At 35.9% G+C, this 13,325-nt stretch overlaps 2 protein-coding genes and 1 long non-coding RNA gene across 4 annotated transcripts in view; 2 read left to right on the top strand and 1 right to left on the bottom strand.

Moving 5' to 3' along the window:
- Window positions 1–648, bottom strand: part of LOC120516826 (cilia- and flagella-associated protein 45-like) — a 16,160-nt gene extending 15,512 nt beyond the window's left edge. For both annotated transcript variants that reach the window (XM_039738781.1, XM_039738780.1), the window contains exon 1: window positions 598–648. The gene's annotated coding sequence lies outside the window, so the exon portion shown is untranslated. The remainder of the gene's footprint in view (window positions 1–597) is intronic.
- A 2,859-nt stretch (window positions 649–3,507) lies between these two features.
- LOC120516842 lies at window positions 3,508–8,134 on the top strand. Its single transcript, XR_005630929.1, has 3 exons — window positions 3,508–3,647; window positions 6,298–6,371; window positions 7,263–8,134. It is a non-coding gene; the product is annotated as an uncharacterized LOC120516842 (long non-coding RNA).
- An 805-nt stretch (window positions 8,135–8,939) lies between these two features.
- On the top strand, window positions 8,940–12,981 carry LOC120516423 (golgin subfamily A member 6-like protein 6). The gene is made up of 5 exons (XM_039738069.1): window positions 8,940–8,957; window positions 9,048–9,212; window positions 10,788–10,966; window positions 11,891–12,025; window positions 12,888–12,981. Exons 1-5 carry the CDS (start codon window positions 8,940–8,942, stop codon window positions 12,979–12,981), a joined length of 591 nt encoding a protein of 196 aa, XP_039594003.1.
- The last annotated feature ends 344 nt before the right edge of the window (window positions 12,982–13,325 follow it).

Here is a 13,325-nt window from a genome sequence, read left to right as displayed (position 1 = left end):
AAAACCATTAAACAGTAAAACAAGAATAGCAAATAAACTATGTACTGGAAGGAAGGCATATTATTTTGTCCTGATGCAAATGGGTTTGAAAACTATTGCTTCTAACATACATACGATGCAAAACTTCAGCTTATCTGTAAATACAATATACCAATTCCTACTTTCATCCATCTGATTAACCTTCTTGCGCCTATTGCAAAGAGCATCAAACACAAGATGGGAACCAACAACCCTCAACAGAAAGTCAGTCATTGGAGGACACATTCACCTGCATTGATGGGACACCGTAAATTGGCCAAGAAAGTACTAGGATTTTCTTTGTGGAGAAATGTTTAGCATTGTAGCAGAATATGCAAAGTCCAAACACCACACAGATAATGGCTAGACTGGGAAACAAAGATGAGCTCTTGCAGTTGTGATGCAGCAGCACTACCTTCATGTGGTCCTTTAATCATTCACTTACAGAAAAAAAAGGTTTGCAATTCTAAAAAAGGAATATGTTGAATTTTGTACAATTAATAATACAATTTTCTGAATACAGTAATTGGACACCTGTATTTAAATGAATGCAATTTAAAATTTTAAAATGTGGTTTACCAGTCAGAGAAAGACAGTAAAAATCCACGGACAGGGTTCCATTCTAAAAAACTGCAAAAACAAAAAGGGAATAATTGTGACTTTAAGCAGTTTGGTAAAAAAACGTATTTCCTTAAACTAAGCAGGCAAAATTGAATAACGCAACTTTAAATTTGTGTTTCAGCTGCAAGTTTTGACATACAATTGTCTCTTGGATATGACACTTGTGCAACAAACAAACACAAGTGACAGAAAACTGGTGCATTTAATTGAGCCGTGAAATGTTTAAGGGGAAGAAAAGGTAGAGGTGATTTACAAACTAAAACCAATATTTGAGACACAATACTTAGATTATTGACCCCTACACTGAATTACTGTTTTTTTTTTTTCAGCACAGAACTGATCTTTGCCTAATTTTTTTCCTTTTATGATCTATAGCAACTCAGTCTTTTGCTAACTGAATTATTAAAGCGTAAAAGTAGATATAAAACCAGTAGAAAGAAAAATAAATGATTTCAGAAACAACAAATATTTTATTCTTGTTACACTCCAGCTCATCTGGTATCCTAGAAGACTGACCAACTTGGAGAAGCACATAAAAATCTCACTGGATTATCAAATGTAGACAAGTGCCTCTTGGCATTATTTAGGTAGCATTTTACTTTAAACAAGTGCATGATTGATCTACTGCAACAATCCATTACTTTGACACCATACATATATTTTCTAACTCCACTCTTATTTACACTTTGATTAAGTACCAATTTGATTCTAAAACTGCTATGTTTTATACTAGGATGCGAGTTAAAGCATCTTTTAAGCACAGAGCCATTTCCCTCCATCTACATGTCTCAGAGGAGACAAAGTGTTTCTGTTACATTTTACCACATACAATATTTTAACGTAAACTGACTTTCTGACATTATAACACCTCCGGCTGCGTCCTCCTGGTTTGTCATCGCCATTCGGTTATGATCAACAAGTACTGGCTACCACTCCAAGTCCGGATCAACCAGCAGTCGATGCCACCGAGCAAACGCGTCAATTAGGCGCTTTATCAGTGGACCCAACACCAACTTAGTCGAGCGATGCTTAAAACGACTGGCTTAATTTGCAAGGAATTGATTTTGTAAGACGTGCCAGCTAAGGCACATACATTTACTAACTCTTTCTATTTAGTTCGTAGTCAAAGCACAATGCAAAATACAGTTTACTTTTTTTGGTACATGATGTACAGAGGACCTTTTTTACACGACGTGCCGTTTCAAGCTTATCAAAAACTTATTACAAAATGTGCACATGAATTGTAATCTTGGTTATCTACAGTGAAAAAACAAATATTTCTACTACAAACTATTTGTGTGAAATACACGAGCACCCATCGGAACACCCATACTTACGTATCTACAGCAACTACTGTCCAAAAAAAACCGCGAGTATCGACATATATAACGTTGCGTGACGGAAGCGTGACCTGTGATTGGATGAAAGGTGACGTGTCGCGGTGTTTGACTTGCCCAATTGCGCGGGACTCCCTAACCGCCTACTCGCTGGACGACACTTTCAGCTGAGACGGTAGTGGATGCCGTAGATGCGGACACGTTCGCGTGGGATATACACGATTAAGAATCCTTAAAGGAAACGGGAAATTCTTCGTTTTCGCGAGGCTTTTTGCATGCCGATAAATCCTGATTGCGTCGACATATGAAAAATAAAATCTAATGGTTCAAAAACCAAGGAAGAAAATCCTCATCAACTGAAATAAAAGAGTACGCTAGTTTTTCATACTACTAGGTGTTTCTTCTCAGTGTTGGTTATCGCTACCCAGTTTCACCGATATACCAACTGGCACCCCTCAACCTAGAAGAATTGGAGCATGTTTGAAAATGAATACACGAATAACGTTTTAAATAAATACATTTCACGCATGTGCATACTCGGGACTAACGGCGCGGTTTTACGAGTACCTAAAAGTGTCAAAACATAATACACTAATCCAATGTCCTTTACTGAATTAGGGGCTAGATGTCGTCCCAAATACGTTCATAAGCATCCATCAGTAATTTAAATTATTACTAGAATTAGCCCTGCTGGCCTTACAGTGGTCTTGGTTTACCTTCAACTGTATGGGCCTGCGCAGTTTAGCGATTAGGCCAGAGGCCCCTTATGCTCGCCATTAAAATGGAGGCTGCCGGGTTTTTTTTGTGTGTGTGATTAAATCCCACATTTGCACTTCTGGTTCAAGTTATTAACAGGCAAGCCATATTTCGCACATGCCAGTCAACGCCCTTTGCTCCATTAAAGGCAGCCACAACAATTTGGAAAGATCAAAAAAAAATCAGAATACAAGCACAAGACAATATGGTGAACGGCACCTAATGCCATCTTGATTGAAAGATATCTTAAAATATAATTCCAGTTATATAAAATGTAATATTAACTATCAATCCATTTTCCAGCCAGTTTTATTCGGAGGTGGATGCTATGGCAGATTCTACTTACTTGCCACTTGACCCCCGTGACCCTGTAGTTAGGATATAGCGGATTGGATGATGGATGGATACCGAAGAACACTTAGAAGAGCGTGGACAGCCCTCTTAAACCAGGTCTCAGAAATTGAGACGGTGTCTGACATTATGACTCTGCATTACATTCAACTGTGCAACCGCAGAGATTTATTTTCCCCAGAGGTACAAGAGCGTGTGTAAGTACAGCCTTGACAATGTATCACATTTAAAACGCCTTAAAATAGAAACAACTCAAGCCCGACCTGCCATTATTACGAATAACAACAAATAGGCGCGAAATCTCGCGGGTGTCCGCATCCAAACACGTGGCCTCTCTCAGCCAATCACTGCACGTAATCGATTCGCGCCTGACATATTTATGGACATCCTTTCGCGTTCTCTCCTCATTGAATATTTTGACAGGTGATGATACGTAACGTTGGAGCTTATCTAGTTCATAACACTAGAAGGATTTTTTTCCCCCCCATATAACAAATTCGATAACAAACTACACACAGACGCTATTTAGGTTTCATAATGTTTGGATTTAAGGTACAGAAAGCGGTAAGTTTTGGGTGCGTCGTTTAATGTCACCGTTACGACAGGCTTGTTTTTTCATATTTACGGTACCTTTCGTTTGTGTCATTGTTTGGAAGATAAACTGAAGCATAGAATGATGTTTACCGGACACTGGAGTAATTCAGACTCGCCTGTTTCATTTAAACAATTTTTGGCGAAAAATGTGTTTCCGTTTCTTATGTATCAGCTAGAATGGGGTCTTCGGGTTCGAAACTAGAAAGCTTGTACTGCGGGATGCAGATTTCGTTGTCTTTTTTTAATAAAGCAAGTTATCTTTAATTAAGGGACACTGTTTATTTTAGTTTCCTTACTTTTTAAAATCCAAGTTTAGTATGGAGGTGCTGATTTCCTCTAATTTGTTAAAATGAATCAATGGGTAAAAACGTGCCCATGGCCATATGTGCACATGGACGTTAATAATAAAGCGTTTCCGTTAAATAGCAGCAGTGTTTTTCAATAAAAAAATATGTAATGTAATACTTTTTAAAAACCACGCTTATATAAGTTAAGTGTACTAAAAAGTAAATAAGTCGTACATCGCTCGTAAAGTAAAAGGTTGGCACTTTTGCTAAGATTTTAAGTGTTTTTAAATGTTGATTGATGAAAAGCGCCCACGCTTTTAATTTACGAGCGATATATGACTTATTTTTTTACTTTTAGTACACTTTTTTTTTTTAATTCAGCTCGGTTTTTAAAACGTCTTTTATTTGCGTGTGTTCTATCTCACTGTAATAAAGTATGCCCTTGGTACATTTCATTCTTTACTGACTGTTTTTAGACCATCGTCTAATCCTTTTTCTCCAGGGCAGCATCATGGCATAAGGTTCGTGGTGCTCTCCCACTGATTCAGAGTTTTGGGTTTTAATTTTGTGTGTGATTGCTGTTTTCTATTTTAATTAATGTTGACTTATTTTATTTTCTTACTGAGTCTCATTTTTCCATTCTTCATTATGTAAAGCACTTTGAGCTACATTTTTTGTATGAAAACGTGCTATATAAATGTTGTTGTTGCTTTTGCATATTCTTACTGTGCTTTGTTATTCTCAAAGACGTTTTTAGTCCGTCTGTGATTGTAAATTGGCCCTGTGGGAGTATAACTGTAGGTCTGAAACAGTGGTGGTCAAACCAAAGTAGTTCTCATCCTTAAACCCATACAGTAAGCATATGTTCCAGTGCCCAGACCCTGAATTAAATGGGTTTGGTGAAGTTAGATTAATTTTTGTCCACAGAAGTGTAATTGCATAAAACATTAATTTTTTAGAGGCTATTTCTGGGCATGTACACTATGTAAAATCTGGGAATAAATTTTTTATGTAGTGTTTATTGTTCCCCAGACAAAAAGGGCAATGTATCTTTTTACCAATTGTAGAAAACTGGAAATGGTTTTTGGATTGGAATAGTGGTTAATTGTGCTGTTGGCCTGACTGTAGTTTGGTTCCGAGTTTGAGTGTCCTCCCATTGCCTGTTTTCCCCAGCTCCTCCAATTTCTTATTGTATACTATACCATGGTTTTTCCAGTTAAATTTATTGATGACTCCAAATTGGCCTGTTTTTTAACGAGTGTGGATGCATGCATAAGTTAGCCTTGTGGTGGTTTTGCATTCCTTTTATGGTTTGCAGCGGACGGCTCCAGAGTCTTTGGTTCATGTCACAGTATCACTCTCACTCTGTATTATATACACTATTAGAGACAGAGATGGCACAAGTTCTTCAGTTTTTGTCATTGTCCTTTGTGTTTGTTAAATTGTTTGATTTCTAATGAGCTGTAATGTTAGTTGGCTGGTAAAGCATGGCATGATGGAGCTCGCAATAACAATCCACTTGGCGAAGGCTAATAGAAATCTTAAATATTTTGTAAAGGAAAACTAAATGACCTCTGCCTGTTTGGCAGGCAGCATAAATTAGTTTTTTAAAAACAGGTTTGACTTAATTACTGGTTTTCAAAGCATATGGTGATAAGGTATTACTCCCTTGAGTGGAGTAACTGTCTGCCAAAGCTCGACATCCTCCTATGGAAAGGTCTTAAAGAATGCACAACGGGATTACAGCTCATTGGCAGACCAATTTACACACTCAAGAGTTTATATCCCATGGCTAGCCTGGAAATGCTTGAAATCTTCCAGGATGAATTGGAATATGTTACTAGCTATAAGGAAATGTGGTCAGTCCTGCTCAGTATTGTACCACTGTGGACCAGGCCCCATTCCAGCATTAAACAGCATCTGAAATAGGAGGTTTAAGCTGGTTCTCTACAGTACCCCAAATGCCACAGTACCTGAACTCTTGCAACTTGACATGAGAGGAGATAGTTTCTTTAACTTAAAGCAATCCAGGCTGGCCAGTTTTGAATTGTGTTCACCTTGCTCCAGATCTTCCCCTTTGCTATCCTCAGACAAGCTGTTCTTCTGATATGGTGTGAGATAGCTCCTTTGGCAGTAATGATAGCAGTGCTAACAGCCAAATACAGGAATATTTAATATCCAACTTATTACTTATTTTATTATTATTATTATTATTATTATTATTATTGGTAGATATGCTACCCCCACCCCCACCCCCCCTTTTCTGCTGCATATGGCTCCTAAAAATATATGTAGGTATTTGCTTCACATTTTGTTTTTACTTCCTTTTGTAGGTGTTGCATCCATGGAAGGAAAAATATAAAAAAGAACAAGCTTTCGATCCAATTTTCCATTTTGAAACTTCTAGGTAATTGGTGGTTATCTATTTAACGTTTTGTTATATCTCTTTGTTATACTTTGCCTTAAAGAAAAACACACTTCGTCTGTTCACAAGGAAAGTGAAGTAACAATTACAGGATAAGAAATGGGGATTCAAAAGCTGTTGCTGCTAGGCTACAACTTTAATATTAGTAATTTCATTTTCATGCCATTAACTTTTTTTTTTTTTTTATTTAAACTTCAGGTAAGTGTTTTCTGTGTCTCGGTTACTTATTCTGTTGGAAAAAAATTAGCTTCCTTTTTACACCACTGCATTAGTTCATTGATGTTTGTACACATCTCTTTTAAGGACTCCTCATATTGAGAGACCTGCAGTCCCAGCCGGTCATTAAGTATTTTTACACAAATGTAATGTTGTGTACCGACTTGACAAATTGTAATCAGTGGAGAATTATTTTCAGAGAGAATCTTGAAAGTTGTTTCTCGTAATGGAATTAGAGCTAGTATGGAATCTTTTTTTCTCTAGAAAGCTATCTTGATGTCAAAGATTATATAAAAAAAACTTCAATCCTTCCCTTATTTTGAAAATTTCCTCAAATGACATTCTACTCACTATGGATTATTACTGCATTTTTAAGAAAAATGTTCTGTATGGTCTTTGTTTTGCATTAAAATAATGTAATTCTGCTCTGACCCTGCCAGTAACTCTTAATGACTTAAATCTCCTTGCCAATTTTATTTATTTATTTATTTTTTAATCTGTGGTAAATGATTTAACTTGCTTATCTTTGCTGTTTTTGGCAATTTTTTTTTTCCTTGTAGAAAATTTGTAAATATTTTTAGAGCTTTTAATTAATACAGTTCAAATATTACAATTTTTAAAGTATTGCAATTCTTTGACAAATAAACGTACTTTCAGATTGTTCCCAAGAGTTACAACTATTAGAAAAAATATGGGACCCCTGAGCGCAGCACCAACGGTCACAATGTATTCGCCAGCAGAGCTTCATAGACTTTGGAGGAGTTCTCAGCCTATTATGGAAAGACAGCCAGAGATTGCTTCTGTTATCAGCGAGAAAGGGAATAAAGCAAAGGTCCCTTCAGTTTTACATTTCTGTTGTCTCATTTTGGCTTTGTTTTTATTAGCAAAAACTATTTTGTCGCAACTGTTAAAATCCAGTTTGATCATTGTATTTTCCGGTTTCAAAAATATGGCTTTTTTTTTCTTTGTATTATCTTCTCAGATGTGGTATTTCATTGATGTTTCTGTATGTTTTGTACTGTGCATATGCATTGACTTTCTATGTATTTTAATAAGCATTTTACAGTCTTTGCATGTTATGAATCATATTTCAAAACAAATAGTCACTGCAAATAAAGATTGATTAGCACAGAAGAATGAACCTCAGCCATGAGGCACTTTAGGATTTCTAGTGTTTGGTACAATAGATTTCTCAGTTTTTAACTAAGTTCTTTTTTTTTTATGATGGTGTACGTTTTTGTTTTCATCTAAATTCATCCATTTTCTACAAGTGCTTATCCAGAACAGGGTTGCATGAAATCTGGAGCTTGTTCCATCAAGCAAAGGGCAGCAGTGCTAACTCAAAGCTCTGGAGACCCAAATTTCATTCCAGGAGTAACTCTTGTGTGTTTTTCTTGTTCCCTTTCATTGAATTTTTTTTTTGTTTCTTTCCCCATTCCAGAAGCATGCATGATCTTTTTAAACACATATTTCTCTGGGCTTGATTATGGACAAGTCTGATCTTAGGTGGACTGTAGAAAACTCTGTTTGGTTCCTTCTATAAAGATGTTTACACTGACCACTTCATTTTCAGTTTTCCGTTAATTAGCTATAATTATCCTATATAAAGGTAAATAACCAAGAGAAAACCAGTTTATAAATTGCACCATTTTGTTACTGTACGTCCATCCATATTTTGAGGCATATTTAACCAAATATAGGAATCGCAAGGAACAAAATCTTCTGAGTAGCACTGAGCACTAGGTAAGAAATAGCAATGTGGGATGCCAGTTTATTACAACATACACTCCTGAGCAGTGAACTAGTTTAGAGTCGCCTTTTGTGTCATTTGGAAGTGTAATTAGATTAGTGTTCTGGAAAAGTGAGGCTGGAGTTCTAACCTCTGGTTTACCATTTCCTTTGTTTCTGTGTATTTTGCACCCCCCTAACGTATGCGCAAATTTAAAGATGAACTTTATTTTGCCGTAACATCCTTGCACAAGACATACACTATCCCTAGTCTATAACAGAAATGAGTCATTTACAGGGCTTAGTTGCACATAGGTGCATTTGGAGCCACCTCTTGTGCATTAATGTAAATGGCATCAAGATGCTGAAATAGCCAAGCTGAAAGATTGTGGAGGATTCATAAGTAAATAAGAAAGGAAAAATGAATCCATTATTTTTAAGGTGGGAGTTTTGGGTGGCTTCTGATTAAGAAATTCTTTCTTAACACAGTAGCCGCAATTTTTCCAAAGTCCATAACCGAGACAGTTTTTTGTTTTGGCAAATGGGTTTCAGATTTATGAACATTTCAAAAATAGTAAACACATCCTTTTTTTACTAAAAGCACGAATGTTTTGCATAGCTAAGGTGATCCATTTGTGAAGGTTGTCCTTTTAGTTTGGTAGTTTTACAAAAGACAAATATTCTCACCAAACTATTCTACATTCAAACTTTTAGGAGGCACAAGATGAAATAAAGGCTGCAACGCCACAGGTACAAGTGGATGAACCAGAACAGGAAGATGATGATGATGATGGTGTTTTGGAAGAGAGAGAAAATTTAAAGACTGAAGAAGATTATCTCAAAGTAGACTATGAAGATGAAATGAGGAGGCTAAACAAGGTATAATTTCATAATGGGGGAGCACACCCAAAAATTAATAATTTAAAATGCCCTTTTTACCATGTGGAACTTGAGGTCTGGTTAATGAAACCAGAAACACTCTGATGTCAGTTATGTTTTCTTTTGAGTTTATTGGCATTTTTTTGGGGTTACGGTAAAGCAGTGAGTAATACTGACGTCTAATGGGCATTGAGTCGTCTTGTGTTAGAATCTTGTCTGTGCAGAGTTTTGCACATTCTCATCCCTGAATGGGTTGTCCTCCCACTTTCCCAAAGACACATGCAGGTAAGGTAAATTGTTGTTATCGTAGTGAACCAATGGCAAACTCAAATGTTTGTGTGTGAGAGTGAAACACTGTCCAGTCTGTACAATGTTTATTAGTTCAAAGATGCCTTTCTCTCCAGGTGTCTTTCTTGGCAAAATATATCTGATTTCATAACTGTACCACAGTTCTCTACATTGACGAATCTTCAATGTGCCCTCATGGTTTTGGTTTATGTTTACCAGTTCCATCTCAAATCACCTGATGCAACCCTTACCAATTTGCTTAAGTTGGCAGTTCTAAAAATATAAAATAACCCTGAATAGGATGCCAACTCCATTTGCAAGCCCACTAATGCATATACCCACGTTCGGGACAATTTGCAGTTGTCTGTTAACCTAACATGCACATCTTTGGGGATATGGGAGGAAAATCAAACAGATGAGTGTACAGATTCAATGTGAACAACATTTGGTCAGTGCATTTAAACCTAGGGTGCTGATTTAGTGAGTGGCATTATGCTGCTGATATAGAAAGGTTCTATATGATATTATTAGCTTTTAAACATCTGGTTAAGCTTTCACCATAAACTTGTGCTGGACAGTCCCAAGAAAGGTTGATCACAAGTGTCATTGGCAGAACAGCTTAAGAATCTTAACTGCAGATGTTTGGTCCTTTTTATGAGCATGAAAATCACATAAATTAGTGTGCATATTTGTAATTGGAGGTTTGCTAATAATGCATTATCGTACAAATGCAAAATGGTTATTAAATAAGTGCATCAGTATCGCACATTTAAATAGAGAATAGTTTTTTGTCCCCACGTGGAAATTAAAACTTTACAGAATTTCACAAAAAATAATCATTAAAACAAACCACAATTTATCCAATACAGATAAGAACTTCTGTCTTAATTAGAGAGTTACTAGCCATATTCGGCTTGTAGGTGAGTATAATATGATGTTAGAACTGTGCAGTGCACAGACACAATGTACAAAATAAATGATAGTCTGCATCATTTGCTTACCTCTTTCTCATTTACCACCTGTTTTCTTCAAAATTCTGAACATTTGTTTCAAGTTCTAATGCAAGATGTTCTTCTGTTTAATCTTAATGGTGTTTTTGCCCCAATAAACTAAAACTGGCCAGGAAATTGACCTATACTTATTTCCAAGAATGGGGGGAAAAGCAATTTCTTCTCATATCTAGTTACTTGTACATGTGGCTATTGCTTTATTTGAAAAGGAGTCATGGACCTTTATGGTAAAATTTGTTTTAAATGTTAAAGCTGTTCTCTTTCTGTATTTGCCTAGTACCTTTTGGCTGCCCAGTGCCATGCAATACAGAAAGAACAAAGACGATTGAAGAAGCAGGTACAGAAAACGGTGAAAGCTGAGAATATGCGAATACACAACATCATGGAACAGGAAAGAAGACAGGCTATTATAAAGGAGATGGAAAAAGAGGCCATTAGGAGGCAGAATTGTATGGAGTACGTAGCCACAGCTTTTTATTTGATCAGTTTTTTTTCCTAATATATTTTAGACAATGTTGATGGTTTTTTCACTCCCTATTGATGATTAACATTAACATTGCCAAAATAGCATAATTTATTAACTACTAATGTAATAAAGTATGTATTTAAAAAAACTTTTGTTAGAATAGTTTTTTTTTACATTGTATTATACAGTAATGCATGCATATTAATGTATTCTTTTATAATTCATTTTAATCAGTTTGTTTCTAATGGCTAATATAATTTTAATCTGGATAGAAGCAATGTAAAGGAATAGATAGATACTTTATTAATCCCAAGGGGAAATTCACATACTCCAACACTCCACCCAAAGATGTTTTGTTACTTATTCTGTGTAGTTTGTACTGATGGCAGAGGAAAAAAATGTAATCTTTGGTTTTCATGGAAGACAGAGAGAGAATCGGCATTTATGTACAGTAGACCAATGCTGAACAATAGCAAACAATAGTAAAACATCCACAAAGTAATCATATGTTACGTGTGCCACATAATCCACATATTGTCGTCAGACTTGGTAAAACGCATGTTTTTTTGGTAAAATATTAAGTAATGTTTCCTGAAAATGGGAGGAATGCACATTGAGGAAACTGGTTTTTAGGATGCCTTACTGTACTCCTGTGTTCCAGAAGAGATTCATTATTTTATTTGAATGTGGTGTAGATTTGCCTGAATGATAAGAGATCTACTCAAATTTGGGTGTTTAAATAATGTAAAACCGAAGGATGAAATAATAAATGTAATGTCGCTTTTGAAAGTGAGGTTGCTGTCCCAAGTTAAAACTTTATTTTTCTGTATTGCACCTCTTCGTATTAACTCCTCAGGAATCATGGCTTCTTATTTAATGTTATGTTTTCACTATCTCGTTGTTTGATATTTCAGGCTTGGAAAGTTCCAAAGGCAACAAATAGAGGAGAAAAGGGAGCAAAAGAAGCGAGAGCAAGAGCAGGAAATTCAACTTCTGGATACTCTCAAAAAGCAACAGGAAGAGCGATACAAGGTTGATACTTCTTTTCTGTAAAGTAAAAGCTTATTGACTTCTCGTTATCACCCTTTTCCCCTGCCATATTCATTTATCGATTGTGCTATTTTTAAGACCGAAATAAAGCAGGAAATGTTGACTTTCCCACAAGGCCTAATTGCTGGTTAACTTTTTTTCTTAAGAGTTTAATGGCTCCTCCGTGCAAATGGAATAACATCGATAAAGAAGTGGTGTGCCAAGAAATGCATCGAATAGAAAAACTGGAGGAGAAAAGCCCGGAAGATTTAGTTAAGGAGCTCGAAGAGGATTGTAAAAAAACAAACTTAGAACAGCACTCTTGCTATTGTTTCAACAGGGATCGGAGGTATATATGTAAATGTGTTTTAAACCTTAATTATATTTCGTTTTATTTATTTTTACTTACAGTTGTGGGATATGCAGAATGAACTGTCCTATGAATATGGCCAATGTCTTTGCTTAAGCCCTCCTTTTTTTTTTTTTTTTTTTATGACCTTATGTTGTACTCAGGTTTATTATTATTTTTTAACCTGAATATACTGCAAAAGTTACCTATTTGAGGAAACTGGTTTCAGATATACTTTTGAGAAAAATTGCAAGTCCACAAATTTCATTTAAAACTTTTTTTTGTTTTATCAACTATTACTTGTCTTAAACCATTTTAAGGCTATAAAATTGGATGGTTTTGCCGTTTATGGTACGATATGTTTCAGAAGAATATTTCAGTTTATAGTGGTTGTGTAAGTGTGTGTAGTGTGTGTTTTTTTTTTTGTAATTGGATAGGTCATCATCACCATCACGTGTTTGCAACTCTTTTTGTTTTACAACTTATATTTGTGCCTGACAAACTACTTGATTTCTTCACTTTTTTGTTTTCAGGTTAATACAGGACGCTCTTGTCTATGAGAAAGAGAAACAACAGAGGCTCAAGCAAGAAGAGATTAAGCAAAATAGTGATGTTTGTGAGAAGTGAAGACAGTGCCGTAAAGATTAAAAAAGGTTGGATACAAAAAGCGTGGAATAAACCCCCCGGTGGGGAATGCGCCATCGCAAAATAACCTTTCACATAGGTAAAAAGGTGTCATTGGTAAGGTTTGGGTTGAAATGGAAGAAGAGATCTGCCATAAGAATCTTACACAGAGGCATAATCCTGTAGCAGGATAGCACTGTTTACTTGCAGGCTGTGTAGTAGTTTTGGGAGTACCAAGGTTAAATATTTCTAATTTATTTTTTTTTTTCTTTCAAAGCGTCTGCGCATGAAGATAACCAACCAGCTACATCCAATGAGAAAGGACACTTCACATTCTACCTGTCTTT

Source organism: Polypterus senegalus, chromosome 16, assembly GCF_016835505.1.
Source record: "Polypterus senegalus isolate Bchr_013 chromosome 16, ASM1683550v1, whole genome shotgun sequence".
Lineage (NCBI taxonomy): Eukaryota > Metazoa > Chordata > Cladistia > Polypteriformes > Polypteridae > Polypterus > Polypterus senegalus.
This window is presented reverse-complemented; position numbering and strand designations above follow the sequence as displayed.